General features: G+C 65.9%; 2 protein-coding genes across 21 annotated transcripts in view; one reads left to right on the top strand and one right to left on the bottom strand.

The window, feature by feature from the left end:
• BAIAP2 (BAR/IMD domain containing adaptor protein 2) overlaps nt 1–17,086 on the top strand; it is a 59,743-nt gene extending 42,657 nt beyond the window's left edge. For 3 of the 11 annotated variants that reach the window (XM_064495396.1, XM_064495400.1, XM_031469304.2), the window contains 8 exons: nt 2,695–2,847; nt 5,202–5,426; nt 5,539–5,740; nt 6,345–6,546; nt 7,486–7,554; nt 7,992–8,154; nt 9,951–9,985; nt 16,376–17,086. In XM_064495396.1, the coding sequence (XP_064351466.1) occupies nt 2,695–2,847; nt 5,202–5,426; nt 5,539–5,740; nt 6,345–6,546; nt 7,486–7,554; nt 7,992–8,154; nt 9,951–9,985; nt 16,376–16,445 (1,119 nt within the window). In that variant the 3' untranslated portion in view covers nt 16,446–17,086. Of the gene's footprint in view, nt 1–2,694; nt 2,848–5,201; nt 5,427–5,538; nt 5,741–6,344; nt 6,547–7,485; nt 7,555–7,991; nt 8,155–9,950; nt 9,986–10,696; nt 12,093–12,420; nt 15,464–16,375 lie in introns of those variants that run through there. The other 8 variants (XR_010384519.1, XR_010384522.1, XR_010384520.1 and 5 more) reach the window with 8 other exon arrangements.
• The window catches only part of AATK (apoptosis associated tyrosine kinase), a 37,427-nt gene continuing 23,778 nt past the window's right edge, over nt 13,277–26,925 (bottom strand). For 7 of the 10 annotated variants that reach the window (XM_031469297.2, XM_031469298.2, XM_031469296.2 and 4 more), the window contains 8 exons: nt 26,472–26,605; nt 25,153–25,237; nt 24,950–25,071; nt 23,358–23,507; nt 20,268–22,911; nt 20,032–20,179; nt 19,683–19,862; nt 19,023–19,562 (listed from right to left, as the gene is read on the bottom strand). In XM_031469297.2, coding sequence (XP_031325157.1) covers nt 19,189–19,562; nt 19,683–19,862; nt 20,032–20,179; nt 20,268–22,911; nt 23,358–23,507; nt 24,950–25,071; nt 25,153–25,237; nt 26,472–26,605 — 3,837 coding nt within the window. In that variant the 3' untranslated portion in view covers nt 19,023–19,188. Of the gene's footprint in view, nt 13,334–18,392; nt 18,681–18,931; nt 19,563–19,682; nt 19,863–20,031; nt 20,180–20,267; nt 22,912–23,357; nt 23,508–24,949; nt 25,072–25,152; nt 25,238–26,471; nt 26,606–26,925 lie in introns of those variants that run through there. The other 3 variants (XR_010384516.1, XR_010384515.1, XM_064495394.1) reach the window with 3 other exon arrangements.

Here is a 26,925-nt window from a genome sequence, read left to right as displayed (position 1 = left end):
GCTGTGGGGTCACGCGTGTTCTGTCCTCTGCGCTTTCCAGAAAGCGTGCACACTCCTGCATCTTGGGGGGTGTCCCTGTCCACAGCGGCCAGGGGGCCTGGAGCCTGCGTGGTAGGGCGTCCTTCTGTCCCTCGCCTTCAAGGCCGACGCTCCTCTCTTGGCCTCAGTTTCCAGTATCTGCCCCGTGAAGTGGTGGCTTCTCTCCGTGAGGAGCTGGTGTCCTGGAAGAGGAGTCAGGAGGACCGCTGTTCCTCAGCAGCAGGGCATGCGTGTGTCCCGGCTGGGGTGCTGGGTGTGGGGGCCCCCAGTGCCCATGGCCCCTCTCGGGCCAGCCATCTCTTGGGGGCCACCAGGATGGCTCTCCTGCCCACCCTCCAGTTACCCCGCCTGAGACCTGGGCCACTGTCGGGCCTTGTTTGAATAAGTGGAGATCTTAAAAGTAAGCCACCGCTCCTTGTCCCGTCACGGGAGGCCGCCAGGCAGCTAATGAGGCCAGCGCCGCGCGCCTGCATGTCCAGCGCTGGCTTCCCTCCCCTCCAGGGAGCACGGGCGTTGATGTGAAAGACGGTGCCGCAGCCTGAAAACCCAGAAACCATCTGCAGGACGACGGGGACACCGGGCGGCTCGGGGAGGAGCTGTGCTCAGCAGCCGGCTTGGGGCGGCCAGACCCCGGGGGCCCACGTCCTGGTTTGCGCCGCTGTCCTGGGACGACCGCTCACAGAGGCGCCCCTGCCTCCTCGAAGTCCCTGTTCAGGTGGTAACTAGGCCTTCTAAGCGCCTCAGCCCGTCCCGCCCGGGCGTGGGGTCTGCACATGCCTGGCTCACCCTGAGTCCCCATCTCCCAGGCCTGGCTGGCCTTGGAGCAGCCTCAAGGGGGAGTGGGAGGTGGGGACACCACGAAGGGCCTGGGTGTGGCTTCCTCTGGGGGTTAAACCCTGAACTCCTTCCAGAACCTCGCAGAGACTTCTCATGAGCCTTCCCTTAGGGGGCTCCTGGGACCCTAGCCGAGCCCGTGTGTGGGGATGGGCTAAGGCAGGTATCCCTGTCCGGGGCTGGTTGGAGCCTGCAAGGCCATGTCCATGTCCGAACGTCCCCTGGAGGGGAGAGAACAGCCACGGAGCAAAGCGAGCTTGGGGCCCTTGGGGGCTTCACCCCAGCACTGGGCGTTGCTTGTTTCGGCGACAGGGGAAGGAGTGTTCATCAGTGTCCCTTCTCTGAGCAAGCCCTGCCCCTTCCAGGCCCTTCTGTCCAGGAGTGTTTCCACCCCCAGGCCTCCTGTCCTCACAGGCACCCCAGGGTTCTGAGCCAGCTCCTGGGCAGGCTGCTGGGTGGCATCTGAGGGCTCCCCCACAGCGTGGCCTCGCCCACCATGCCCTCCACAGGCCCCCAGCAGCACCCCCGATCTGCAGGCGCACCCCCACTTCCCAGAGGAGCCGTGGTGCAGGAGGTTGTGCGGCAGCGGGGGCAGGAGGCACTGGCATGTTTAGTAACCAGAAGAGCTTCTGGAGCCTCCAGGCTGCCGTGGTGGGTGCAGGGAGGGGGGTGGGGAGCAGGCCTGGCCCAGAGCCCGCTGGACGCCCCCTGCCTTGGAGGTCTCTCCCCTCAGACGTTTCTCAGGCACTCGGGCCCCATGGTCATAGCCGTGTCCCTGCCGCTCCCTCAGGGGTGGGTAGTGGGCTGGCCACATTGAGGCCATTTAAGCTGGTCTTCCAGGGCGCGGAGGTGGGGTTCAGTGTGGGAGGCGAGGTGGTCTGCAGAGCAGAGGGAGCAGGGTCCCATTTCTGGTGACAGCGCACAGCGCAGGGCAGGCCGTGCCAGGGTGTTGTACTCAGGCTGGCAGAGCCAGTGCGCTGGTGACAGCCTGGGGGCCGAGCCCACAGCCGGCAAGCAGGCTAGTCCTCATCCCTCCAGCTGAGCGCTGCCGCCCACCCACACGGAGTCAGAGCTGCAGGGAGGCCGCACCCTCGCGGCCCGGGCCTGCCCCTGCCTGAGGACGGGGCTCGATTCTGGAAAAGTTGCTCCCCGACAGAGACCCCAGGGCTGGGGTGTCTGCACACCTCATGGACGGTGGGTGCAGAGGAGAGGGGAGACAGGAGGGAGCCAGGAGGGCCCTGTGCCCACTGGAGCCACCGGGGCTCGACGGGCCTGCACACACGGACGCTGAGGGGGCTCTTTGGGCCCTGATGGTGCATGTCGGTGCTCCTGCCTCCTGTGACAGCTGCCCAGGACTTTATTACCAAAACTTTCCAGCCTGCAGAACGTTCCACTGTGCCCGAGCGTCAGGCAGCCTTCTGCGTCCGCATCCTCTGCCCACCCCCGTGGGATCTGGGTGTGAATTAGTCATCTCGACACACCACGCAGGCTGAGCATTCCTGATGCACCAGCCGTTGGGGTGGCTTTCAGTGGTTGGCATTAGGAGCCACTGGAGGTGCTATGCCGCCCCCAGGCCTCACTGAGCTATCCGCCAGTGTGGTCTCTACATGTGCAGCCGCCAGGGCTCAGAGGGGCCAGGGAGCCAGGGGGCAGTGACACAGCAGGGCACACTTGTGGCCAGAGTGAGTCACGTGGCCAAGCCCCCTGCCAGGGGGCCGGCTGGGAGGTGGCCCGCTCCACTTGTGTGGGGCTGCCCAGAACTGGAGGTGGGTGGATGCTGTCCTGCCGAGGGCTCACCTGCCTGCCCTCCCTCCCCCTCAGTACATCGATGCGATCGGCAACAAACAGGGCGAGCTGGAGAGCTATGTGTCGGACGGCTACAAGACTGCCCTCACCGAGGAGAGGAGGAGGTTCTGCTTCCTGGTGGAGAAGCAGTGCGCCGTGGCCAAGAACTCTGCCGCCTACCACTCCAAGGTGAGGTGCTCACTCTGTGTGGGGCCAGGCACGCCTCTGCAGACACAGGCTGCTTCCCCCAGGGAACTCGGGGTGCCCAGCCTTGAGCTGTGATGAAAGCACCGTGCCCAGTGCCCCGTGTGTTTCATCCCGACCCCAGGGAGAGTTGGGGGAGGAAGAGTTACCAGGTCAAGGGTACAGATGTTTTAAGATTAGTTAGAAATTGCTTTGGGGTCTTTGTGAGAGCAGTTACACTGACAGCCCACTACGAGGGCTTCCCCCGGGCACCCCTCCCCCCCAGAGCCAGCGAGCCCCAGAGGACACTGGCTCCCCTGCAGGGATAGGCAGCTTCAGTGTACTTTCTGTTCCCCATAGTCCACAGGTAGATCTGGTGTGGGATCAGCTCTGTGCGCTGGGACATTCCAGAACGTTCTGAGAGAATAGATGTGGCCAGGCAGCTGAGCCGACCAGGGAGGCCCTGGTTTGGTCCTTTTTCCATAAGGGGTTCTGCGGGTCAGCAGGGTTCGTGCGCCTCACATGTGTGCTTGATCTGGCTCAGCTTCTGGTTGCCCTGGCCTGGCCACCAAGGAGACAGGCCCTCCCTCCGTGGAGAGGCCCCTGCTGCTGGTGCTGGCCCGAGGGCCCTCACCACAGGTGCTAGGCAAGGACAGCGACAGGACCTGTGTCCCTGCAGGCTGGGGTGGGGCCATCCTGCTAAGTGGCTTTGCGTCCAGGGCCTGTGCTAGCAGCAGGACGTGGGAGGGGCCCCGTCGCTACCTGCACCGCCGGGCGGGCGGGCACCTGCTGCCAGCCGCAGTGTTCCAGCAGCAGTGGCCGCACTGCCACGCAGCCCCAGGCAGGGCTGCAGCAGGCGTGTGCGCCCTCTGGTGGCGGCTGGGCCTGCGGCTGGTCAGGGAGCGCGTGAGCTCGTCCGTGCGGCTGGAGGACAGAAAAGCCGTCCTGCCCCAGGACGCCACCGCCCGCTTTCTTGGGGAGCTGACAGCGCATGAGCGAGACTTGATAGGCAACTTCCCAGGGAGCTGGACCCCAGCCCCCTGAGGGGTTAGAAAGAGGCAGGAGCCCCAGGCTAGGGCACCAGTGCTTGAGGGCAGGACCCCCATCCCCAGCAGCTGGCCACCGGCATTTGCCTGGTGTGCAGCTCCAGGCCCTGCAGCGCCGGGGCCGTCGGCACCTGGTAGAGCCCTGGGCTGCACCCTCACCCTAGGTTGCCCCTGTTGGGGCTGGGTCCCTGCTGACCCGCTTTCTCCTCAGCCGTTTACCTCCACCAGAGACCAGATGGTAAATGTTTTCTGTTTTGGCCACCGCACACGGAAGCTGCCACAGATGTGTAAACCACGTAGGTGTGGCCGTGGTCCTCAAACCTTATTTACGGGTGGGCAGCCAGCCCTCAGGCCGTAGTTTGCTGGCCCCTGGTCTAAACCAGCAGGTGGTGGAAAGGGCCATGGCCTGCTCAGAAGGGCTATTTGTCCAGCATCGTCCAGTCTTCCCATGTGGGTGCCCCTCCCTGCCCCAGACACAGGTCAGAAGAAGTGGGAAGAAAAGGGGGAGAAGCAGTGAGGGCTGGACAGCCTTTTCCAAGGTCTTGGAGACCGTGATTGTTCCAGGCGGGGGGTAGCTCCGTCCAGCGGGTCTGGGGTCTGCAGTGGGACATGGGTTGTATCACCTGCTGCAGGTATGGTAGCCCAGTTGGGCCAGCAGGCCTGGCTCTCCCCATGCAATGGACACAGGACTCTAGAAAGGGCTGCAGGGGGTCTCAGGCTGGTGTCTCACTTCTGGCTGTACCCTACCCCGGGTCCCTCTCCAGGCCGTGGTTTCCTTGTCTTCTGTCAGCCCTTGTGCTTATCTGGCCGCCTGTGTCCTGGGCAGGCCCTGGTGGGCTCTCAGGCCCGAGTGGGGGCCTGACTCTCAGACCTGCAAGGATGGTGTTCTTCCCAGCATCTCGCAGTTTGTCCACAAAGGCTGCCTGCCCCATGGCTGACCACGGGATCACCTGTGCATTTCAACATCCTTGGGCTCCTGGGGAGGCCCCCGCCCAGGGCAGGCCTTGGTTTGATCTCATTCCTGGGGATCCCTTGACTGCACGGCTCACTGCACTGCATCCCCTTTCCAGGGTTGGGGCTCAGGGCCCCACAGGTGGCTGAGCTGGCTGCGGGGTGCCCCGCTTGGTGAAGAGCTGCCCGGGCAGCGCCCCCTCCCGGGTAGGCGTGTCTCTTTAGAAGCCTTCTGTGCTGCCGAGGCGGGGGCGTATCCTGAGGTCGGCTGCAGGCCCTGTGCGGAGGCCCTCCCAGCCCTGCCCGTCTGCAGGAGCCACGGCCGGCCCTCGCTCCCACCCACCTTGTTTACCTCCACTTCAGGGCAAGGAGCTGCTGGCGCAGAAGCTGCCCCTGTGGCAGCAGGCCTGCGCGGACCCCAACAAGATCCCGGACCGCGCCGTGCAGCTGATGCAGCAGGTGGCCAGCAGCAACGGCTCCATCCTGCCCAGCGCCCTGTCGGCCTCCAAGTCCAACCTGGTCATCTCGGACCCCATTCCGGGGGCCAAGCCCCTGCCAGTGCCCCCCGAGCTGGCCCCATTTGTGGGGGTAAGTCCTTGCTCTGGAAAGCTTTCCAGCGTGGCGGGTTGGGGCTCTCCACATGGCCTCGCCAGGCCAGGCCCTCCTGCCACACCGTGCCTCTGCTGCCTCTTCTCAACAGCGGCTGTCAGCCCAGGACAACGCGCCTGTCATGAACGGCGTCTCGGGCCCGGACAGCGAGGACTACAACCCCTGGGCTGACCGCAAGGCGGCCCCGCCCAAGAGCACGCCCCCCCCGCAGTCGCAGGGCAAGCTGAGCGACTCCTACTCCAACACGCTGCCCGTGCGCAAGAGTGTGGCGCCCAAGAGCAGCTATGCCGCCAGTAAGAGCTCCCGGCCCCGCCCTGCCCCCCTCCCGCAGGAGGGGCGCCACCCTGAGGGCAGGCCGAGGGCTGGGGTGGGGGGCTTGGGGGCTTGGGGGTACGCCACCTCTGTGAAGTCCCTGCCCTGGACCCTGGGTTTGGGCCGGCCTCCTCGTTAAGTGAGCATGGCAGGGCAGGGCCGGGACCCTGCAGCGCAGCCCATGACAGGAGCAGGGGTGATGCTGGGGAGGGCTTTCCGGACCAAGGGACAGGGGACCACTCTCCGCCTGCCTGCAGCCCGGCTCTCGCTCCCTCCTGCAGCCGCGCAGGGGCCTTGGCCGTAAGGGGCTCCGAATCTGCAGATGAGAAAGGTGGGGCTTGGGCCCTGGGAAGTACTCCCGCTGGTAGGTGTTAGGTCTGAGGCTGGGTCCACACACGTCCCAGCAGTCTGGGTCCAAAGGGCCCCGGAGGTCTGGTGAGTGTCCACCAGGCTGGACCATCCACCTCCGGGCCCACCAGGGGCCTCCTGCCGCCCCACCACCGCGCACCTGAGCTGATGCAGGCCAACCGCGTCGTCTCCCCGCTTGGGGCGAGAACCCTCACACCTGCCCTGTCGTCCCGGCAGCGGAGAACAAGACCCTGCCCCGCTCCAGCTCCATGGCAGCCGGCCTGGAGCGCAATGGCCGCATGCGGGTGAAGGCCATCTTCTCCCACGCGGCCGGTGACAACAGCACACTGCTGAGCTTCAAGGAGGGCGACCTCATCACCCTGCTGGTGCCTGAGGCCCGAGATGGCTGGCACTACGGCGAGAGCGAGAAGACCAAGATGTGAGTCCCCGGGGTGGGGGAAGCAGCCCTGCTGGCCCCTGGGCATCCAGGCCCCACACCTCCCGCAGGCTGCTCATCCAGCCCGAGCAGACGCAGCCGCGGGCCCCCGCCATCCCCTGACTTGCCGTGCGTCCCGCGTGTGCCCTCGTCTCCCGCCTCCCCTGCTGCCGCGTGCGGCCTCCAGTCGGCAGAGGCCAGCCTTCCCCACGTGCCCTGTGCACGTGTGACCAGCTTTGGAGTTGGGTTCTAGAAGGGACATGGGTCAAAGGGGGCCGCACTTTCATGGCTTCACGTCATACTCGTGGTCTAGAGGCTGTGCCACTGTCTGGCTCTCGCTCCGCCCGGGGGCTGCCCCATCAGGAGCTGCCCCTCCCCCCCAACCGTTGTCTGCCCACGCCTGTTGACGGGGTGAGAGACCCCTGCTGGGGGCAGGGTCTGCCCAGGTGCGTGCCTCCCTACGTAGCCTGGGAGGGAGAGGCCGGACGGGGCTTCGCTCTGACCTCCTGGCAGCCGCCACCCTAAGGGGGGTTCTGAGGGGCAGGGGCACTGGGGGACACCCCCTTTCCCAGACACCACACCTGCTTCTCTCTGAACGGTGTCTTGTGGTGGTGGTGTGGCTCTGTGTGCCCACCTGGGGCTGAGGCCCCGCCCAGCTGGGCCACCTGGCCGGAGACCAGACTTATGTGTTAAAAGAAGCAGGTACCCTGCTTGGGGTCCTGGCATCTTCCCCACACCTAGCCTTGCTCCTGTCCAGGGCACTGAGCTCAGAGCTGGATGAACACCCCCGGTGGGAGCTGGGGTCTCTTGGTCTCTCTGGGGCATTTACACGTCTCCTCCACAGATGGGTGTGGCCAGGCCAGGGGACCGGTGGGACTTGGGGTCAGGTGGCACACTAGGACAAAGGGGCTGGTGCACTCTGACCAGCGTCTCCTCTTCCAGGCGGGGCTGGTTCCCCTTCTCCTACACCCGGGTTCTGGACAGCGACGGTGGCGACAGGTTGCACATGAGGTGAGAGTGCTGGCGGCAGGTGCCCTTAGCACTGCACGTCTGAGGCTTTAGATGCAGGGGTGTGGATGTGCTGTTAGGAGTGGTCATCATGACTGTGGGATGGCTCCTGTTCAGTGGCTCATTGTGGGGAGACTGTCCTTGCCCTACGCTAGGCCTGGGGCATACCCTCGCAGCCCTCCCCTGTGGGCAGTGTGCATGGTGGGGGGCCCCAGCCACTCCCCGTGAGCCCCCAGGTCCTTCTGGCCCTCAGGGCAAGAGTGACTACCAGGACCACCGAGGGGCTGAGTGGCTGCCATTTAGAGGAGGGGGTCCAGTCAGCAGGGCTGCACCCCAGGTCACTGAGAGCAGCCTCCTGTCCTGCTCTCTCTGAGGGGCCCAGCGAGGCTGGGGGCGGCTGGGCTGGGGCTGGGCTGACCCCCGGCAACCCGTCCCCGCAGCCTGCAGCAGGGGAAGAGCAGCAGCACTGGGAACCTCCTGGACAAGGAGGACCTGGCCATCCCGCCCCCCGACTATGGCACGTCCTCCCGGGCCTTCCCCGCCCAGACGGCCGGCGCCTTCAAGCAGAGGCCGTACAGCGTGGCTGTGCCCGCCTTCGCCCAGGTGAGCGCGGGGGCCCGAGCAGGCTGTGGGTGGCTGGACTCGGCCACAGCCCCACGTTGGCGCCTCCCCTGGAAGGCTGGGTGCTTGGGGTTTGGGCCTGGCATCTGCACCCCTGCTGGTCCACTTTAGGGGTCACAGCCGGTTGTCATCTGCAGTCTCTGGGCTCAAGAAAAGGCCCAGGTTCCTCTGCCTGCCCTTCCCCTCAGCTGGGGCATCTGGACGCTGTCTTGGGAGGGCGTGATGTCCAGGGGACCCTTCCCTGAGAGCCATGGAGCTCCTGCAGTCATGGGTCCGAGTGCAGACACAGGCGCCTGCCACTCAGGGCCTGATGAGGAACTGGAACCTCCTAGTTAGCATGGTTCTGGGCCCCTCGGGAGGCAGGGTCTGACACCCACGGCCAGGCCACTGGTACCAGGGAGCCAGGGTCAAAAAATCGAGGCCTGGGTCCTTGGGTGTGGGTCCCCCAGCATGTGTGGCAGTCCTGAGGCCACCGTGGGGCTGGGCTGTGAGCGTGGACAGTCCCGCACGGCTCTGAACAGGAAGCTCGGGGCTGGAGGGGCTGAGACCTCCAGGACGCTCATCGGCTGTGGCTGCGTGGGAGGCAGGGGCCAGTCTCCAGGGCCGGGCCTCAGGTTGGGGTCGAGAGCCCCCCAGGCAGTAGGGAGGAGGAGAAAACACATTTCTCTAGAACTTGGGGCAGCCTCGGTTGACCACCAGGGAGGTGACCTGACAGCTGAGGGCTCCCACGCTGACGGCGTGATGTGGTGCTGGAGGTGGACGAGGCAGAGAAGGCTCTGCGTGCATGGTAGGGGACCCTCCCTGCCTGGTGGTTGTCCTGAGCGGCCACCCCGCCAGCCCCCCTCACAGAGGGGCTTCCTGGCACAAGCTGTGTGAGGTGCCGGGTTGGCCAGGGCTGTCTTCAGGAGTTTGCAGTTTGAGAGAACATGGTTTGAGACAATTAAGTGGGCAAGACTGGGGTGGTGGGTCTGGGCCCTCGGAGCCTTCCAGAGAAGGTGAGGCTGGAGCTGGTGGTCGGCCCTGGTGGTCGGCCCTAGCGGCCGGGAGAGGCTGGCCAGCCTCAGGGGAGGTATGGTGCCTTGGGGTCACAGGGACAGGCTGCTGAGCAGCAACACGTGGGCGCCTCTGGGGCCTTGCGCACAGCTGGCCAGGCCTGGAGGGGTCTGACCACCGTGTGCTACTCGCTTCATGGTCTCTGGATTTGGTTTTGTTGCATGGAGGGCCACGGAGGGTGCTCCCAACACCGCTGATGGCCCCGCACCCTCCTTCCCCAGGGGCCAGGAAGCTGCAGCTGCGCTGAAGGCACAGGGGCCGGCACAGGCTGGCATGGGGGGCCTGCAGGTGATCATCCATCGCAGCTGCCCTCCCACACCAGCCTGTCAGCTTGGTTTCCCTGCCCAGCCCCCCGTTACTTGCCCATACCCCCAGTGTCACTGGGTTCCCCAGGCAGCCCTCACCTGCCCAGGTGCTCCTGCCATGTGACTGGCAGGGTGTGCAGTCCGTGGGGGTCGTGTGTGGAGAGGGGTTGTCAGGTGGCCTGTCCTGAGCGTGCCCATGAGTGTGAGCTCACACTGCCCACAGCTGAACACAGGCCAGGCAAGGAGGCCCCCTGTGAACTTGGGAGGTCACTGTCGTCGTTCTCATGCCCTTGGCTGCAGACAACACTACACTCCCTGTGGTCAGGAGGGGCACCTGGCCCACCCAGCCCCTGTCCTGCGGGCCCTGCCTCACCCCCTGGACCCCAAGCTGACCTGCTTCTGCTTCACCACTCCCCACAGGGCCTGGATGACTACGGGGCGCGGGCTGTGAGCAGGTAAGGGGGTTTCAGATGCGTCCGTGGAGTCTGTGGGCGGTGGGGAGCTGCTCCACTGGGGACCGCCATGGAGCGCTCCCCCCTCTGGTCTGCTCTGCAGGGGCCTGTCTGGAGACCGCAGTGTCTCCAAGGCAGAGTGAGTAGGCCTGGGGTGCCTGTTCCCTGTCCCTCACCCTGCTGTGCCCCCTACCATCTGTGGAATGGGATCTTCAGGGCAGGGGCAGGGTGCCCTGTCCTGTGGCCGCAGTCCAGAGATCGCCGAGTGGGAAACGGCCTCTCCCAGAGCTGCCTCTGTGCTCCCATGGGGGTGGGTTGGAGCCCACCTGGCCCTGTGTCTGAGCCAGAGCAGGGGCCCCCTGCCCCCACCACGGGGCTCCCACTCTTTCCCAGTGCAGCCCCCTGGGCTGCCTGCAGCACAGCAGGAGCCCCTTCACCCTGTGGCCCTGCTCGTCCTTCCCGGCGTCGACCCGCCTTATCCACTATCAGCCAGGAGGGGGTTCGCCTCCCCCCCAGCTCATCCCCCGAAAACCAGCCCACACCGGCAGCTCGGTGCCACTGCCTCCTGGGGCCCCGACCTGGGCCCAGCCCTTGTCCTGGCTCCGGGGGTCTCCTGCCCCTGCCCCCAGGGCCGGTGGCCAGCCGACCCTGAGCAGCCGAGGGCCGCGGCGGGGCGGCGTGTGCCCAGCAGCCGTCCTGTGCTTTGTTCCGCAGCGGCAGCGGCACGCTGGTGTCCACAGTGTGAGGACGCTGACGCCGGCAGCTGCTGCCCAGAAGCGCTCCCGCCCCTGCGCCCCGTCTGCCTGGCCTCACCGGTTTACACCTTGGCGCCGTTGGTTTCTCCTGGGTGGTGTTTCTCTCCCACCAGCCCCGCTCCCTGCCTTTTGGTTGGTGCCCCCAGACTCTGTGATCCCCCAGGGTCCATGGTGCTGCCCCACCTCTGCACCCCGTGTTTACACGCCCCTCCCGTGTGTCCCGCCAGGTGGGACCTGCCGCCGGGTGGCGCGGGTGAGGCGTCCTCGCCGCTGCTCCCCGCCTGCCGTGTTCATGACGCGCTGTCCCTTTTCAAAGGCTCAGCAAGAGCCGGGTCTAAAGTTTGAAAAAAAAAAAATCATTAAAAAAAAAAAAAGAAAAACGGGAAAAGAACTTTTCCTGAAAAAAAACAGATCTGCATGGACTCCGGTGTACGTACTGTTATCTCTGCATCTGATCCCCCAGCACACGCTGGCACCTGTCGGGATGGGCGGAGTGCGGGGGGCACCCTTCCAGGGCCGCGCCCAGAGAGGGGTTCGGCTGAGCCCGGGAAGCCTCCTGAGGAAGCTGGCCGCTCCTGTGAGGGAGGCCGCAGCCCCGGCCCGGCCCTGCCCGCCGCCCAGGCCGGGCTCCGGAGGGCCTGCTGCCCCGACGCCGTCTGACAGTGTACAGACAGAGCGCGGCGCCAGCCTTGGGGCACAGTGACCACACGGTGAACTGGCGTGGAGGGGTCTGGCCACACTCGGACATTCCAAGGACCTCCAGAGACCAGCCCCAAGCCTACGAGTTCTGGAAATGTTTCTTTAACCAGCCTGTGATGGAGTCTCAGCTGCACGGGGCAGGGGCACGAGGCTGGCCCAGTGGCGCAGGTGGTCCCTGCCCCCTCCATCGGCGCGCTCGTGTCCCCTGTGTCTCGGCGGCTTCGGAGCAGCCCCTGGCCTTGCGTCTCCACACCCTGACCCTGGGAAGGGAGCGAGGGCGCGGCCCCGCGAAACTTCAGATGCTCCTCTTTCTGGTGTGACTTCGCAAAAGCCTCCCGCCCCTCCCGTGGGCTCGGACGTGGCTGGTAGCGTTTGTGAGGAGAGCAGCTCCAGGCAGAGCCCGTTTTATAACTAAGGGAAAAACAAGCCAGAGCACGGACCTGTGTAAAAAGAACCTTCTGCGTCGGCGTTCTAGCTCTGCTGAGAGACCTCAAACCCAGGGATTCCACGCGCAGTGGAAGGACGTAGACACAAAACCGCGGCTGTGTGAAGACGTAAAGCGCTGAAAATACTTGTTTCTTTTCCTCTTTTTTTTTTAATCTTAATTGTGCCCTGTGCTGCAGTTGTTTGAATAAAAGTTTTATTTATTGCACCGAGTTGGGTGTGGTGCCTCTTTTCAGCCCCGACGCATGTATCGTCCACAGAATAACCGAGGTACAGCCAGTGCCAGCCAGTGCGGCTCTCCCTGGGGGCTGCCTGGGGACGCCCTGCCCTGGGTGAGAGCCACAAGGGCTGGTCTGGGGACGCCCTGCCTGAGCAGCCCTGCTCCTTGCTACCTCCTCCCCCCGAAGGGCTGGAGAGCCAGCTCCGCCCTGCAGCCGGTGTCTCCTGCCCCCACCCTCCATCCGGTCTGGCCCTGCGAGTCCTCAGACCTCACTCCCGCCCGTTCCGCTCACACCAACCAAGGCTTGTGTTTCCTTGCAGTGCCGATGTGGAAGTGGCCAGATTTTGAGCCGCCCCTACTAGAGTTAGTAAGTTGTCGTGGCTTCTTGTGCCGGTCGGTCTGTGTTCCCAGCAGCTCCAGAGGCCCCTGATCTCGGCCGGGGTGGGGCCTGCGGGGCTGCTGAGCCCGCCTCTGCTCTGGCCCCCAGCCTGCGCTTGCCTTGGGTCTCTCCTTGGGCTTTCCTCCTTCTGGAAGCGTGCAGACCTGGCCCGGCCCCGTCTGGGTTCCCTCCTGCCTCCGCGGGGTGCTTCGGCCACAATCAGGGTGGAGCCTGGTGATCAGCTGCGAAGCCGGCTTTGGGCTCCTTTGGCCTAGTGCCCCCCGGACCGGTCCCCTCGGGCCTGGCCGTCTCCCAGGTTGGTGAGTATCAGAGCTCCTTGGGGGCCGGGGAGACAAGGGAGTGGATGGGGACAGCGCCATGGCTTGTGCCCAGGTGAGAGCCACAGGCAGGTCTGAGCAGGTGCCCACAGCTGCCCTGCAGGGGACGGGTGGATGCGGCAGCTCTGTCTGGCCCGTCTTGCCTCCACCCCAGCGTGGCTCCAAGGGGCTGCGTTAGACTCTCCAGGCCAGTCTCAGCCCCCACCTGCTGAGGGGCCCTTCCCTGCCCTCCCTGGGAAGCAAGCGCCAACGGCTGGCGGGAGTGGGGGCCCCTGGCTCTGGGTCAGGTGGCACTGCCGCCTCTCCGCCATGCCCCAGCCCTGAACACGAAGTCTGGCAGGTGGCCCTTTACGGAGGCGGTGGTCCCTCCCCCTCCCGGGGGCGTCGCACGGTGCCGTCCTCTCTGCAGGCGGCCGGGCCCCTCCAGCAGATACTGGACCTCGCCCTCCTGCTGTGGCCTTTTTCTTGAGCTGCGGTACGAGTGCTGGAGAATTCTGGAGATAAGTGCTCCTGAACCTGGGGGACAGAGTGGAAATGACTTGGACCCTAGCTCAGTAGTGGGTGTCCTGGGCCAGCCTCCTCCCTTGCCCCTGTCCCTCGTCTGAGATGCTCCGAGGGGCCTGCATCTCCCGCCCCCCCCGGTCCCTCCTTGCTGCAGGGGCCTGGCTGTCACCCCCTGGGGGTACTGGAAGGGGGAAGGCTCAGGAAGGCTGGTGCAGTATCTGCCTAGAGCCCCACTCCTGGGTGCAGGGCAGAGCCCCGGGGGGCACGGGGGGCGGGGCTGCACTCAGCACGTGGGGCTGCCTGCCCTGATGCCTGTACCAGGGGCAGGCACATCGGAAGTCCCTCCGCTTGTTTGAGGCGCCCCGCTCGGCTGTGCCTGAGTGTGCAGCCCTGGGACGGCAGTGGGGACAAGAATGACACGTTCAGAAGGGCCGACGTCCGGAAGTCGTGGAAGACACGTGTTGAGAGGAAACCATCTGAGATAATGTCGAAGTCCACGTGTAACCACTTGTCGCTCCTCCGCTCAGAGTCACCGCAGGACCTGAGCTGCGCCTTGGCTGCTCTCAGAACCGCCCCATTTCTCACTCAAGTAGTGGATCCAGAAGAGAACCCTAGGTGGTCGCCCCAGACCCCCAGTGAGCCTGAGCCTGGACCTGCGGGAGTCTGCAGAGGACCGGGCCGTGGGGAGAGCCCTTCCCGGTGAGGGATCCAGCTACTGCCTGCCTTTGCCACGCCAGAGACTCCAGGCCGGCCCCCACCTCAGGAGCAAATGCATCCTCTGCAAAAGTGACTGTCACCCCCGCATCGCTGCTCGGAGTCTCTCAACAGCCGGGGACAGAGCCCACTCCCCATGTTCCTCTGCCGAAGTGCCCGGTGACCCCCAGGGCAGGAGCCCCGACCTCCTTACAGTCTGAGCCTCGCACACTCGGACGTCCTCCTTTGGCTTTCTTTGGGCACAAGATCTCGTCCTGTGTCTGGTGGTTCACTGCGGATCACCCCCTGACTGTTTCGGGAGGAAGGCGTGGCCCTGGCGTCCATCGCCCGGCAGTGACAGCTGCAGGATGGGAGGGTCTGCGGTGGCCTCAGGACCAAGTCTTGTCCTGTGCTGTCATCCCAGAGTTGACCCCGGCCCCCAGCCTGGGGCCAAGGCAGGCACCCTCCTTAGGGTAGCTCATGAGCCTGATCTTTGACAGAATGTTCCAGATGGTGGTGGGCACCCAAGGGGGCCTTGCCCTCTGTGTGGTGCTGAGGGTGGGAGTGTCCCACCCATGGGTCTATGGTGGCAGTTACTCCAGATCCTGGAGTATTCGCAGCCACCGCCTGCTTCCTCAGAGCCCAGTGTGGATGGCATGTGCTGCTTTGGTCACTGTTTTGGGGGAGGAGATAAGTGTGGGTCAGAGGCCAGTCACTTCAGGAAGATCTGACCTCAAGTGACAACGTGGGTTTGCCCCCAGACCTTTCTGGTGAGAAAGAGGGCACGTCAGGACACTCGGCCACATTCTGCCCCCAGCTCCTGCTAACACAGGCACCGTCCTCCGTTCCCTGGGTCCCTTCCTCGGCTGGTTCCCAACTCTGGATGGACAAGCCTGCCCCATTTCTAGTCCCCCAAGGCCTCCTACCATGACCCTGCCTGGGGACAACCAAGGGCCTGGAGCCCTCCTCTGGAACCAGAGCCCAGTCAAGAGGGCAGCTGGGGCAGGGCTGCCCTCCATGCCGTCCTGGGCTAGACATCACTGGTCACAGTGGATCCTCGGCTTCAGAGCCTGCAGGCAGCTGTCCACGGTCAGTGGAGCCGAAGCACATCTGCACAGCCGGAGCCAGGCCCTGAGGGAGGGAGCCCCAGGCTGGAAGGGCCTGCACACCAGGATGGAGGGGCCCTGAGCCGGGGGCGGGAGCCGACGTGGTCCGTGCTGCTGGACCTTCAGGCATCGTCTTGGAGACACAGAAGCTGCATGCTGGGGTTAGTCTTCTCTCGCTAGTTTATCCTTTTAAAGACAGCCCCAAAGTGCCTCAGTTTTCCAGAAAACTCTAAGTCCTCAGGCAAACTCGGGGTGCCCACTCCACGTGCTCTCTTCTGGGGCCCCTGGATGGAGCGCCCGCCCGCCCAGTTCCCTGGACGCCCGGCCACGCCGGAGGCTGCAGGTAATGGCTCCAGAGCCCACTGCTGCGCCGGGAACACGGCCCCGTCTGTGCCGAGCCTTCCGTGTCCCACGTGCCATCTGTGCTGTCATCTTGGGGCTGTCCGATGTCCCCTAGCCTGCTGTCCTGTGCGGTCCCCTTGGGCAGGTCCTCTGCGCCAACCAGGGAAGCTGAGAAGGGGCTTCCCTGAGCAGCAGGCCGGGTGCCGGCCCCACCCCGTGCTCATCCAGTCCATCTAAACCTCTTGTCTGGCACGTCCATCTGTCCGTCAGCTGCAGCCTTGGCACTGGGGCGGGTGTGGCTCCCCTCGAAGGAGGCAGTGGGCCCTCTGCAGGGACCTGCGGCAGCCGCCCTGCCAGCCCCGTCACTGCCCGTGTGCCTGTGTGTCATCTGTGTCGTGTGGGCGTGGGGCAGGCTGAGGCTCCCGCCACCTTCTAGGCCCGGGCTGCATGGGCTGGGCTGCTGTGGTCTGCTGCACTGTGTCCGTGTACCTGTGTGTCGACAGCCGCGTCCTTGCAGTCGGCTCAGCTGCTGTTCTCGGGCAAACGGTGGGGGGACGCTGGGCCTTGTGGGGCGGTGCACATAGCTCGGGGGCTGCCCCAGTCTCGGGGGGAAGGACCAGCCCCTGGGGCAGGTGGGGAGGGTGCAGCGGGCTGCCCCCCACGCCCACCCACCCACCCTGCCCTGGGAGGGTGCGCAGTTCGAGGTGGGGTGCATGTAGAGGGAGTGGAGGGTGTGCACTGAGGGCTAGCTGGCCTTGCCGATGGCTCCCCTTCCTGGCTCTCTCGCAGCCTCCGCTGCCCACCGGCTCTTAGCTCAGAAGCTGGCCATTGGGTCCAGGTGGTGGTTGCCCACAGGGCGTAGGGCAGTACTCGCAGCATCCCTCTCTGACACGCTCTCCTCTTCTCTCCGCAGGAACCCCTTTGCCAGCGTCCAGCTGAAGCCGACGGTGACCAATGACAGGTCTGCTCCCCTCCTCAGCTGAAGGCCACCTCTGCACCCGCTGCCCATGGGGCCCCTCCTTCCCCGCCCTGACCTGGAAATCTGCAAGGCCCTCCTCCTCCCACCTCACCTCAGTCTGGCCTGGGCTGGGCCCCGGCTGTCCCTCCAGGGTCAGGAGGTGGCACCTGGCCATGGCAGAGGAGAGTGAGGAGGGCCAATCCCCAGAGCCAGCTCCCGGGGTGCAGGAAGGCCACCCTGTCAGCTCGTAGCCATGAGGGGCACCCCTGCCTGGTTAGCAAAGAGGCTGCCCACCTGTGTTAGCCTGCGGGCGGGATGGGGGCAGGAAAAGAGCCTGCCACCCTTTGGAAGATGGATTTACTATGAGCACTTAACTTTTCTGGCAGACCCTCGCTCTGGGCTCTGCTGGGCCTCCCTACGCCTGCTGGCAGTTTTAGGGGGCCTCCATCCAGCTTCTCCCTGCCCAGGCCTAACACCCATCCAGACCTGGCTGAGGGCCCCCAGTGCCCCTCCCTGGCCCCAGGGTGAGTGGGTGGTGCTATGGCCTTGTTTGTCCCCAAGCTGTGTACCATTGGGGGGGTTCTGCTCCAGGATTCCTGGGTGGGCCCCACTCCCTGCCCTAGCTGCTTCTATATTTCAGTTGAAATACAAGATTTTGGAACTTCATTGGATCCATGCTATTTAACATTTGTGGCTGTGATAACAGCCCTGCTGACCACGCTGGTGACGGCAGTCCTTACCTAGGGAGAAGGTCCAGGCAGCGTGTGCCTGCTTCTCCCAGGTCCTCCAGGGAGGGGCACTGGAGCCCTGAGCCACCTGCAGCCCACACCCCAGGACACGAAGCAGAGGGGGTGGGGGCCCAGGTGAGCAGAGGTCTCACTTTGCAGAAGATGGAGACAGGCCAGGTAGGGGTGCCTAGAAACCCCAACTCCTTAAAACTCTCCTTCCCGGCTCACCCTGCTGCGGGCTAGGGAAAGCCCTGGAAAGGTGGAGGCGAGAGCTCCCCAGAGAGGCCTGTGGGGTGGGCCCCCCTCCTTACTTAGGCAGGGCCACCTTCCAGACACGAAGAGAGGGCTGCAGGGGCCGGACCCCACCCTTGTTCTGGGAGGACCTCCAGCTCGGGTACATCTGGGGCCTAGGCCACCGCTTCCCTCCACCGGGGGGCTCCCTCCTGTACCCCGACCCCGGCTCGGCCCATGCCCCCTCCTGCCCAGGGCTGTAGCTGCAGACTCCAAAAGAAAAACGCTTGGCATGAAGGCTTTTTTTTCCCTTAGCTTTGATTTCTCTTAAAAAACAAACAAAAAAGGAACAAGACAATCACACCAGCATCCTAAGCCTCAAACTAGTAAGACAGCACAGACCCCGGACATCCCCACCCACACGCCCCCAAGCAACAATAAACTTTGTCTCTTTGGCAACAATAACTTAAAAGCATCTCATTTCCATTCGCTCCACAGCGGTTACAAAAATAGTCCCTGGGCTGCCCTGCCCCACCCTCCCTCCCAGCACCCCTTCCCACAGGAACCCCCGACACTGACCATGGGGTGAACCACCCACTTTCCTTTGGCAGCTGGGCGAGGCTGGACAGAGCTCTGCAGAGGGGAGCTGCGCACACTAGCCAGCCTCGGGCACCAATAGACCAGGGCCACGGCGGCAGGACTGGGGCCAGGAAGCCCCCCAGCTTGGCCCACTCACAGAGCCCAGGCAGGAGCGGCCCTGGACCCGGTGGGGAGGGAGCTTACGGGTCTAGCTGATTCAGTGGAGAGGAGAGAGCTGCAGGCTAGGAGCCGGGGCACCAGAGCCTGGGGTCCTTTTCTTGCACTGAGGAACCCTGAACCGGCAGATGGGGTGAGGACACAGTGGCCTGCAGTGCACTGCAGGACCTGGTGGGCAGGGCGTGCGAGGTCCCCTGACAGCGGGGGGGCAAGGGGGAGCGGCCTGGGGCTGCAGAGCATCCCAGGAACTAGCAGCAAACCGAGTGTCCAGGACAGATCCTGCCCGCAGAGAAGCGCGGGGCTGGCGGGCACAGCTGCTCCACCACCCAGGGCCAGAGTGGGGGCCTCTCCTGCGCCGCACCTGCAGGGGCTGCGAGGACCAGCGAAGCCCTGGAAGCTGCTGCTGACTGCTGCCAGAATCGAGGTCCCCCCACTCGTGGGCACCATCCTCGCTGCTGCCGGGAGGAGGACCAGCAGGGGCTCCAACGGGGGACCACGCGGGCCTCAAGCCTCTTGACAGCTGCCCCCAGCCCCTGCTGCATGGCCTGGCAAACAGAAGGTGCCCCATGAGCATGTGGGGAGATGCGGGATAGCCGGCGTCCCCTCCCCCCAGGACCCCCTCCCCCAACCTCAGTCCCCGCCTGGGGCTGCAGCAGGCCTGCCTGCCTGCCTGTCGAAGGACTGTTACTCTGCCCACCAGGGCCCAGGCCCGGCAAAGCTCAGCACCCGCCCTGAGTCCTTACAGGTGGGGAAACAGACCCACACAGGGCTGGGCTGGCCAGGGTCACACACCCACCTTCGGATGCCGTTTCTCTGTTCAGACATCTATTAAGGGCACACAGTGTGACAGGGACAAGCCTTCACTGGAGGCTGCAGTCACAGGCCAAGGGCAGCAGGGGAGGGGAGGGGAGGGGAGGGGCTGGGTCTGCCTGGGGAAAAGATGGCCAGGAGCATCTCAGGAAAACCTAGTAGAATGAGGGAGAGGGGCAACTGGGTAGGAAAGAGCCCACCTGGTCTGAGGCTAACAGGAGTGGAGCTTGGAGGGAGAGTAAGCTAAGGCCTCTGAGTAGGGCCCCACCTGAGCACCTGAGCCACTACCACCACCAGCTCTTGTGGGCAAGGGCCATCAGGTCTGAGATGTGCTGGGGAGGGCGGAGTGGATGCGGCAGACCCGTGGGCACTGGGAAAGTTCTTGTGGGAGAGGCTGCCACAGGTTTGGGGGCCATCAGAGAGCAGGGCACTCAGTGGACTGGGGCCTTTGGAGGAGGTAGAGGAGAGCCAGGCAGCATTCAGCCTAGGTCCCGGCGTGCTGGGCCAGCTGTGCGCAGGGCACTGCATCTCCCCAGGGAGGCGAGGCCATGCACCAAGGTGGCCAGAGCAAGCAGGCCTGGTGGGGGGCCAAGCGCTCCTGTTTCCCCATCTGAAACCTGAGTTTGTCCAGAAGGCCAGAAATAAGCGCAGGGCCTCACGACCTGCAGGTGCCCCTCTAGGCCACCCTCGCTACTGTCCCAACGCAGTACCCCCTGCCAGCCCCGCTGCAGCCTCACCTCCCAAGGAGTCGGCATCCGAGTCGGAAACGTGCGTGATGGAGAAGCGAGAGGCGGGCGCGGGCGAGACGGCGAAGCGTGAGAAAGGGCCCGGCGTGGCCGGCTTGGGGGACGCGGCAGGCGGGGCGGACTCCATGGCCAGCGACGGCGGGAGGCCGGAGTCCCACTCGAACCCTCTGCCTGTAAGGAGCCCACTGTCATTGGCAACCGCGGAGCTCGTGGGGGAGGCCGCGCCCGGCGCATGACACCACAGCACGGCCCCTCCCCCTCGCCCCGCCTCCAGCACAATCGGACACACCCCCACCCGTGTTGCCCCGCCCCCTGCCACATCGTCCCGCCCCCAGCTCACCCTCTTCCGCCACGGACCCGTCTGGGGAGCGGTCAACCAGGCGCGGTCGGCCGGGGGCGCTCGGGGATCCCGGGCTGCCAGCCAGGAACGCGGGGGGCGACTCCTTGGCCCCGGGGAAGGGGTCCCCGAGCTCCCGGGTGGGGCTTTCCTGGAGGAACAGAGCAGCACGTGTCTCCCACCGCTTCCGTCCTGCCAAGGACCCTCACCCCCGCGCAGAGCCCGCGGCGGCCGCCCACCTGGTCGAAGAGGTAGACCGTGACGTCGTCGAAAAAGGACACGGCTTTCTTCTTGCGCTCCAGGTCCTCGCAGAAGGCCTCGGACAGCAGGCTGGGCATCTTGAGCAGGCTGCGCAGGTTGCGAGCGCTCTGGCTCTCCGCCACCACCACGGGGACCGGCGGTGCCTCCTCCTCGCTCTCCTCACTTGGCTCCTGGATGCTGTAGCAGCGAAGCTCCTCGTCCGACTCGTCGCTGTCCTCGCTGTCCTCCTCCTCCTCCCGCCGGCCCCCCGGAGCTGCGGGGAATCCCGGCAGGGCCAAGCAGAGTGGGGTTCGGGGGACACCTGGGCCCCCTGTCCTTTCCTGCAGGCCCGACCCGGACAGCAGTCCCGGGGCTTCCTGGAGCTCAGGGCAGTGGCCTTCTGAGTTTGCTGGGACTGGGGTCAGCAGGAAAATCTTAGACTGCCCAGGGCTGGGCACAGGCAGCACCTGGGCTGGGTCTTGGGGCCAAGGAGGCTCTAGCCCGGGGCCTGCAGGGCAGGCGCTTGGCTCCAGAGAAGAGGCCTTGGGCAATGGCAGTGGCGGCACCTCCTCGGGGCCCGCGCCCTGCGCCTCCCCGGACACCTCAGTCTCAGGGGAGGGCTGTGCAGACTGCGGCCTGGGGCCCTGCGGGCTCTCCAGGCGGGGCTCTGGCCCTGGGGCTGGGACACCCCCTCGCTTCTCCGCGGGGCCCAAGGGGGGCTCTGGCTCCGCGTCCAGGTCTGAGAAGTAGGCAGAGTCGCGGTAGGGAGTCTTCTCGCTGAGGCCACCCAAAGAGGCGGGGAGCTGAGTCTCGGGCCCGGGGCTCTCGCCTTCTGAGGCCAGCTCCCCAAAGGCCTCAGGCTCACAGGGCTCATGCGCCTCCTTGAGTACAAACTCCGGGGACTCGTAGTTCTCCGTGTCGTAGCCGCTGTCTGGGGCTCGGGGCTGACCTCCAGGGGTGCCCACAACTGATGGGCTGAAGACCTCACCGCCACCATTGCTGGCTGAGGATGGGATGTCCAGGGAGTCCAGGGAGTCGGGGGTCCCCACCTGCTTCTGCAGGGAGCAGAAGGCTGGTGTCACGTCCGGCTTCCCAGCCCGTGGGCCGTCGCTGGACAAGTCGGTGAAGACACCGGAAGTGGCCTGAGCCGTGTCCTCCTCTTCACTGCCTGGCGCCTCCAGCTCAGGGGAGCTGCTGTCACTGTCTAGGGTCCGGGCTGGCTCAGTGGCAGGCGCCTGGCTGCTGGTGGTGGTGGGCGAGGCAGGCAGGGTGGGCGGGGCACTGGCCTCCTCGGCGGGAAGTGGGGCTCCCTCTTGAGATGGGGATGGGATGGAGGGAAGGGGCAGCTGGAGTCCAGCAGAGCCTTCAGCCTCCTCTGCAAGCCTGGGCTCTGCCTGGGGGCTGTCACCCCTACTTACGGCTGCCTCTGTCCAGGGGCAGGTGATGAGGCAGGGGGCAGGTGCCAGGCCCTCACCAGGATATAGAGGGGGCAGGCCAAGGCAGCGGCCCAGCTCCTGAGCAGAGGAGGCCCCCTTTGGCCCAAGGAGAGGCTCCCTGAGGTTGTCTGGGGCCATGGGACGGCCCAGCTCGGGGACAGCCCACAGTATCTGCCTCACACCGGAGCGGCAGTCCAGGTAGCTGCCTGCACGGCCCGGGCCCCAGAGCTCCGGCGCTCGGCAGCCGCTGTTGTTGTTGGCCGACACGTTGGAGCTCCAGTGTCTGTGCTGGGCAGCCCTGGGTGCCTCGGCCTCCCCCGGTTGCTCCCCACCTGGGGACAGCCGGCCCCCGGAGCTCCCTGAGGGGGATGTGCCCAGGGGGTCCTCAAAGAAGGGTGGGCAGAAGGCCCCCACGCCCCAGTCGGTATCCTCCACTCGGGGCTCTGCCAGCATCAAGGTCCCCGGAGAGGGTGAGCGCGAGGCGCAGGGCAGGTCACGGGCATGGCTCCTGCATGGGTAGTAGTCGCAGTGGCCCCAAGGGCCGCCAACAGGGGGCGCATGGCCCAGCAGCGGCTCCATGGCCAGCGAGGCGGCGGCACTGCCGTCAGAGTCACCTTCGTGGTCGCTGCCGTCGGGGCGCAGGGCCGCAGCGTGGGTGCTGGGGGCACAGCCGGCGCAGTCAGGGTCATGGCCCGTGGCAGGCGTCGGGTCCTCCAGGCGGATGAAGTACTCACTGCCCACCGACGGGCTGTGCGCGCTGAGCACGGGCACCACGCCAGGGGGTGCGCCGTCGGGGGCGCAGAGCTCCTGCAAGCGCGCAGCGCCGCCCGGACTCAGTGCGCCCCCGGGCGGCGGGAAGGCCTCGGTGCCGCGGCCTGCCTCCCACTTGTACTCAAAGTTGAGGCCGCGGCTCGTCTCTGTCACGGTCAGCACGTCGTCGCCGTCCCCGTGGAAGCCGTCGCCGGCAAACTGCTCTAGCAGCGGGAAGGATGAGGTGGCGGCCAGCTCGCCGGCGCCCCCCAGTGTCAGGCCCACCGCCCCGGGCCCCGCACCGCCCCCACCGGGCCGTAGTGAGCGCCAGCGCCGCTCGAACTCCTCCTCTGCCTCCGTGGCGCCCTTGGCGCACAAGTAGGACAGCAGCAGGTGCACCTCCTCGGCTGTGGGCCGCTGCTCCGGCTGCAGCCAGCAGAACTGCATCACCTCGTACCTGCGGGAAGGGATGCCCAGGCTCAGGCCCCGCCCCACGGGGGTCCCGCCCAGCCGGGACCCCGCCCCCCAGAGTGAGCCAGTCTGCCCTCAGCGTGGGGTCAGGGTTCCCCTCCTCACACCCCAAAGCCCCTGAGGACAGTGAAGGGAATCTCCCGAGGTGGGCCCGGTGGTTTGGGAACCTCAGTGTTCAGGACACTTTTCCTTAGATTCTCCCCGCCCGGCCTGCAGGCGAGCTCGTGTTGTGTGTTTTGAAGGTATTTCCATTCTGGGTACAGGGTGGGGCCCAGAGGTCACCCCTGACCCAGGGGTAGCCAGGGTGAGCTAGAAACTGAGACGCAGGTGGTCAGGAGGAGCCACCTGTGCCCTGGGGACTGGGAGCACCCCCCTTTTGTCTCGGCCTTCCTGGTGGGGACCCCCACTCGGCCCAGCACCGCGGGGCCTCACCAGCGGTCGGCGAGGTTCAGCTGCAGCTGGGGCTTGGGCAGCCTGAGCTGCTGCTCCCGGACGGCGTAGGCCAGCACCTGCCGGTCGGAGTGGTGGGGGTAGGGCTGTGCCCCCAGCTCAAAGAGCTCCCAGATGGTCACGCCCAGGGACCTGTGGGGTGACAGCCATCAGAGGGCTGCGTGGCCAGCATGCCACTGCTGCACAGGGTCTCAGCCTTAGGTGCCCAGAAGCAGCTCCCATCATGACATCAGCGTCTGGGGACGCCCCTCCCAAAAGATGGCCCCCTCCTTCAGTCAGCGGGCAGCTGCGCCACACGGCCAGCCCGAGCCCGAGCCCGTGCCCAGGGTGCCTGGACAAATAAAAGCCCAGCTGGCCGCCCACAAGCCAAGCCCACCTGTCTGTTCATTTGCTCGTTCATTCCCCTGCTGTGAAGCCGACGCTGCCAGGTGCAGAGGCTGCCCTGGAGAAGCCCCCATTCCTGCCAGGCACCCCCGGAGGGGGGGAGTCTAGGGACACCCCAGCCAGTTTGAGTGGGCAGGGGGAAGGCAACTGGAACCCTTCCAGTGGGTGGTGGCTTCAGCCAACTCCCAGGGAACCCAGGCTGTCCCAGGAGACTGGAGGCACGAGGGAGGGACAGATTTGGCAAGAGAAGTCATGGTGGCCTTAGTCACAGCCATCTGCCCCTGACCACCCACACTACACAGCCCTATGCCCTCACCAGTAGGGACGGTCAGTGAATGGGGAGGCGGGGACCAGGGGATGGAGTGTCTGTGATGGGGGCACAGGTAGAGACTAAGGGAGGCCACAGAAGGCTCAGGGAGCAGGGCTGGGCCATGGATCCAGCCCTGAGGGGTCCGTCAGGAGCAGAGGGAGGCCTGGAGCGCTCGGAGGAAGCAGGAGGGGGAAGCAGAGGCACGTCAAGGCCAGGCACGGGACCACCATGGCCCAGCCTCTAGAGGCCACAGTACTGGGCCTGAATGTCTGCTCTGTGCCCAGCCTGGTGGCCCCAGGCTGCAGTCACAGGAGACCCCCAGCCCCCACAGGCCCCTCTCATGGGAACAGGTGCCACCGCGAGGCCCCATGTCTCACCATACAGCCTGTCACTCCCGGCAGGCTTTCCAGCCTGACCACACCTGACCCTGACGTCTCCAGGCGTCAGCCCAGCAGGTCCTGGGAGGAGTGGGACTTCCTCCACGGGCCCCCAGGCCCCGCCACCCCACCAACCCAGCTGCCATGGGCCACTGGCACTGGGCAAGGACAGGTGGCACAAGAGCCCCACGATCCCTCCCAGGGCCGAGTTTGGCCACCTCCTACAGAGCGACAGGGTTGGACAGACCCCACGTCATCACGCACACGGCCTGGCTTTGAGTGGCCAGCCTGGATGCCCTCTGATGGGAGGAAGCCAGCTGGCAGGTGGGACCCAGCCCCCGGCACCCCCAGCACCCCTCGAGCCTGCAGATCCTGCGTCCTCACTGGACACTGTCTCAGGCACCAGGCAGGGCCACCGTGAGGTCTGATGGTCGTGAGTGAGAATAAAGTCATTGGGTTTTGATGGGCCACGTGCTCGAGGGCGCCGCCGGGACCTCGCTCACCACACGTTGCTGGCCTTGGTCTGGTCCACCACCAGCAGGTTGCAGTGCACCTCGTCCACCAGCTCGGGCGCGATCCAGCGCAGCGGCACCCACAGCTGGTCAGCGGTCACGAAGTAGTCCTCCTGCGGGCACGCGGGACCCCGTCACCCTGTGGCCCGGCACCTGCCCTGCGCCCTCAACCCGGCCCAGCCCAGCCCACTCACCCTGTATTTGCCGTGAGACAGGCCGTAGTCGCCGATCTTCACCGTCAGGTCGGCCGTGAGCAGGCAGTTCCTCAGGGCCAGGTCACTGGGGGTGGGAGGGCGGGGTCAGCCACAGGGCCGGGCTGGGGCATCCAGGGCCCCCAGGGGGCTGGGCCACTTGTCGCCAGTGGCATCCTGGGCTCGGCTCGGTAGGTGGGTGGAAAGGGGCGTCTGAGAGGCTGTCCCCCCCACCCCCTGCATGGAGTCCCGGCCCCTCACCCAACACTGGGCATCTCAGAGGATCCACGTGGACGGAGCCTCAAATGTTACAATACAGACAAGGAAAATGAGGCGCAGAGACGGCTAGCACACGCCTGGGGCCCTCCGTGGACGTGATCTGCCTCACTGGTACCCCTGCCCCTGACCTCAGCCCACCCCCCTTTTCCTCGGACACCAGTCTGCTTGCGTTGGGGGGTGGTGCAAGCAAGCCAGCCTGAGGGCACTGCAGCCTCCTCCCGCCCACCACACTATGGGCCTCTGCTCCGGGGAGACAGGCATCAGTGGGGACACTGAGGTCCCGAGGGCCCCGGGGCTCCTGCCCCACACAGGGCCCAGGCAGGGCGTGTGGAGGGCTGAGCTGCAGCCGTGTGATCACCCCGCCACTGTCTCCCACCCACTGCTGGCCCCGGCTGCCAGCCTCTCTGCCTTCCTGGTGGCCCTGTGGTGTCGGGGTCTGGGGGCCGGGACAAACGTGGGGGCAGCACACACTGGCCAAGTGCTGCCGTGCTGGGGGCACAGACAGTGCCAGGGGCCGGGAGGGCTCGGCGGGCGGGCGGGCAAGCCAGGCGCTGGCAGCTGCCCTCTTCAACAAAATCACTGATGCTGGAGTCACATGTGTCATCACTCAGCACCAGGATATTGTTGGGGAGGACGGCCGTGTGGGGTCCGGGGCTGGTGGGGCCACGTCCATCGCCACTCCTTCTGGCACGCCCCCCTACGCTGGGCACCCCGGCCCGACTCTCCAACTTCAGGGGCCGGGGCGGGAAGCAGGACAGTCAGTCCCCGCCGCGGGCGGGCCTGAGGCAGACAGAGAGCAGGGGCTGGTGTAGGGCCACCAAGTGGCACTGACCACCTTGGGGACAGAGGATGGCTGGGCCTCAGACCAACAGTGTGGGTCGCTAAGCTTAACCGTCCATCCGCCTGGTGTTCTTAGTAAGGTTCCTTGCGTGGTGGTCCCAGAGGCTGAACAAGGACTCACCCAGGTAACAGAATTCGCCTCCCGCAACCCCAGAGCAGGGGCGGGGGCCAAGCAGCGAGCCTGGGGCCGCCCGTGCCCTCACCTGTGCACGTAGTTGTTGCGATGCAGGTGCAGGACGCCGCAGGCCACCTCGCAGGCCATGCGCTGCAGGGTCAGGGGGTCGGGCGCCATGGACTCTGCCACCCGGCAGCTCCGCAGGTAGCCCTTGAGGTCCCCCTGCCGAGAAGGGCAGCGCCATCACCGCCGGCAAGGAGCGGATGCCCGCCCAAGGCCCCCACCAGCCCCCCGCACAGGGCCCAAAGCTGCCCAGAGGAGCCCCTGCGTCCGCCCCAGAGGCCAGCTAGCAGCAGAATGACCCTGCAGGTTGGGGGGACCTTCCTCAAACAAGTCAGTGGGGCCACATTCCGCATACGGACCACGGGGGCCCAGGTGTCACTACCTAACAGCTGTGGGCGGCAGGCAGACCACACCAGCAGTGACGCCCAGCCAGGACGGAGCCCAGGACCGGTGACCAGGGGGTCTGCTGGCAACCCCTG

The sequence above is a fragment of the Camelus dromedarius genome, chromosome 16 (assembly GCF_036321535.1).
Source record: "Camelus dromedarius isolate mCamDro1 chromosome 16, mCamDro1.pat, whole genome shotgun sequence".
NCBI classification, from domain to species: domain Eukaryota; kingdom Metazoa; phylum Chordata; class Mammalia; order Artiodactyla; family Camelidae; genus Camelus; species Camelus dromedarius.
This window is presented reverse-complemented; position numbering and strand designations above follow the sequence as displayed.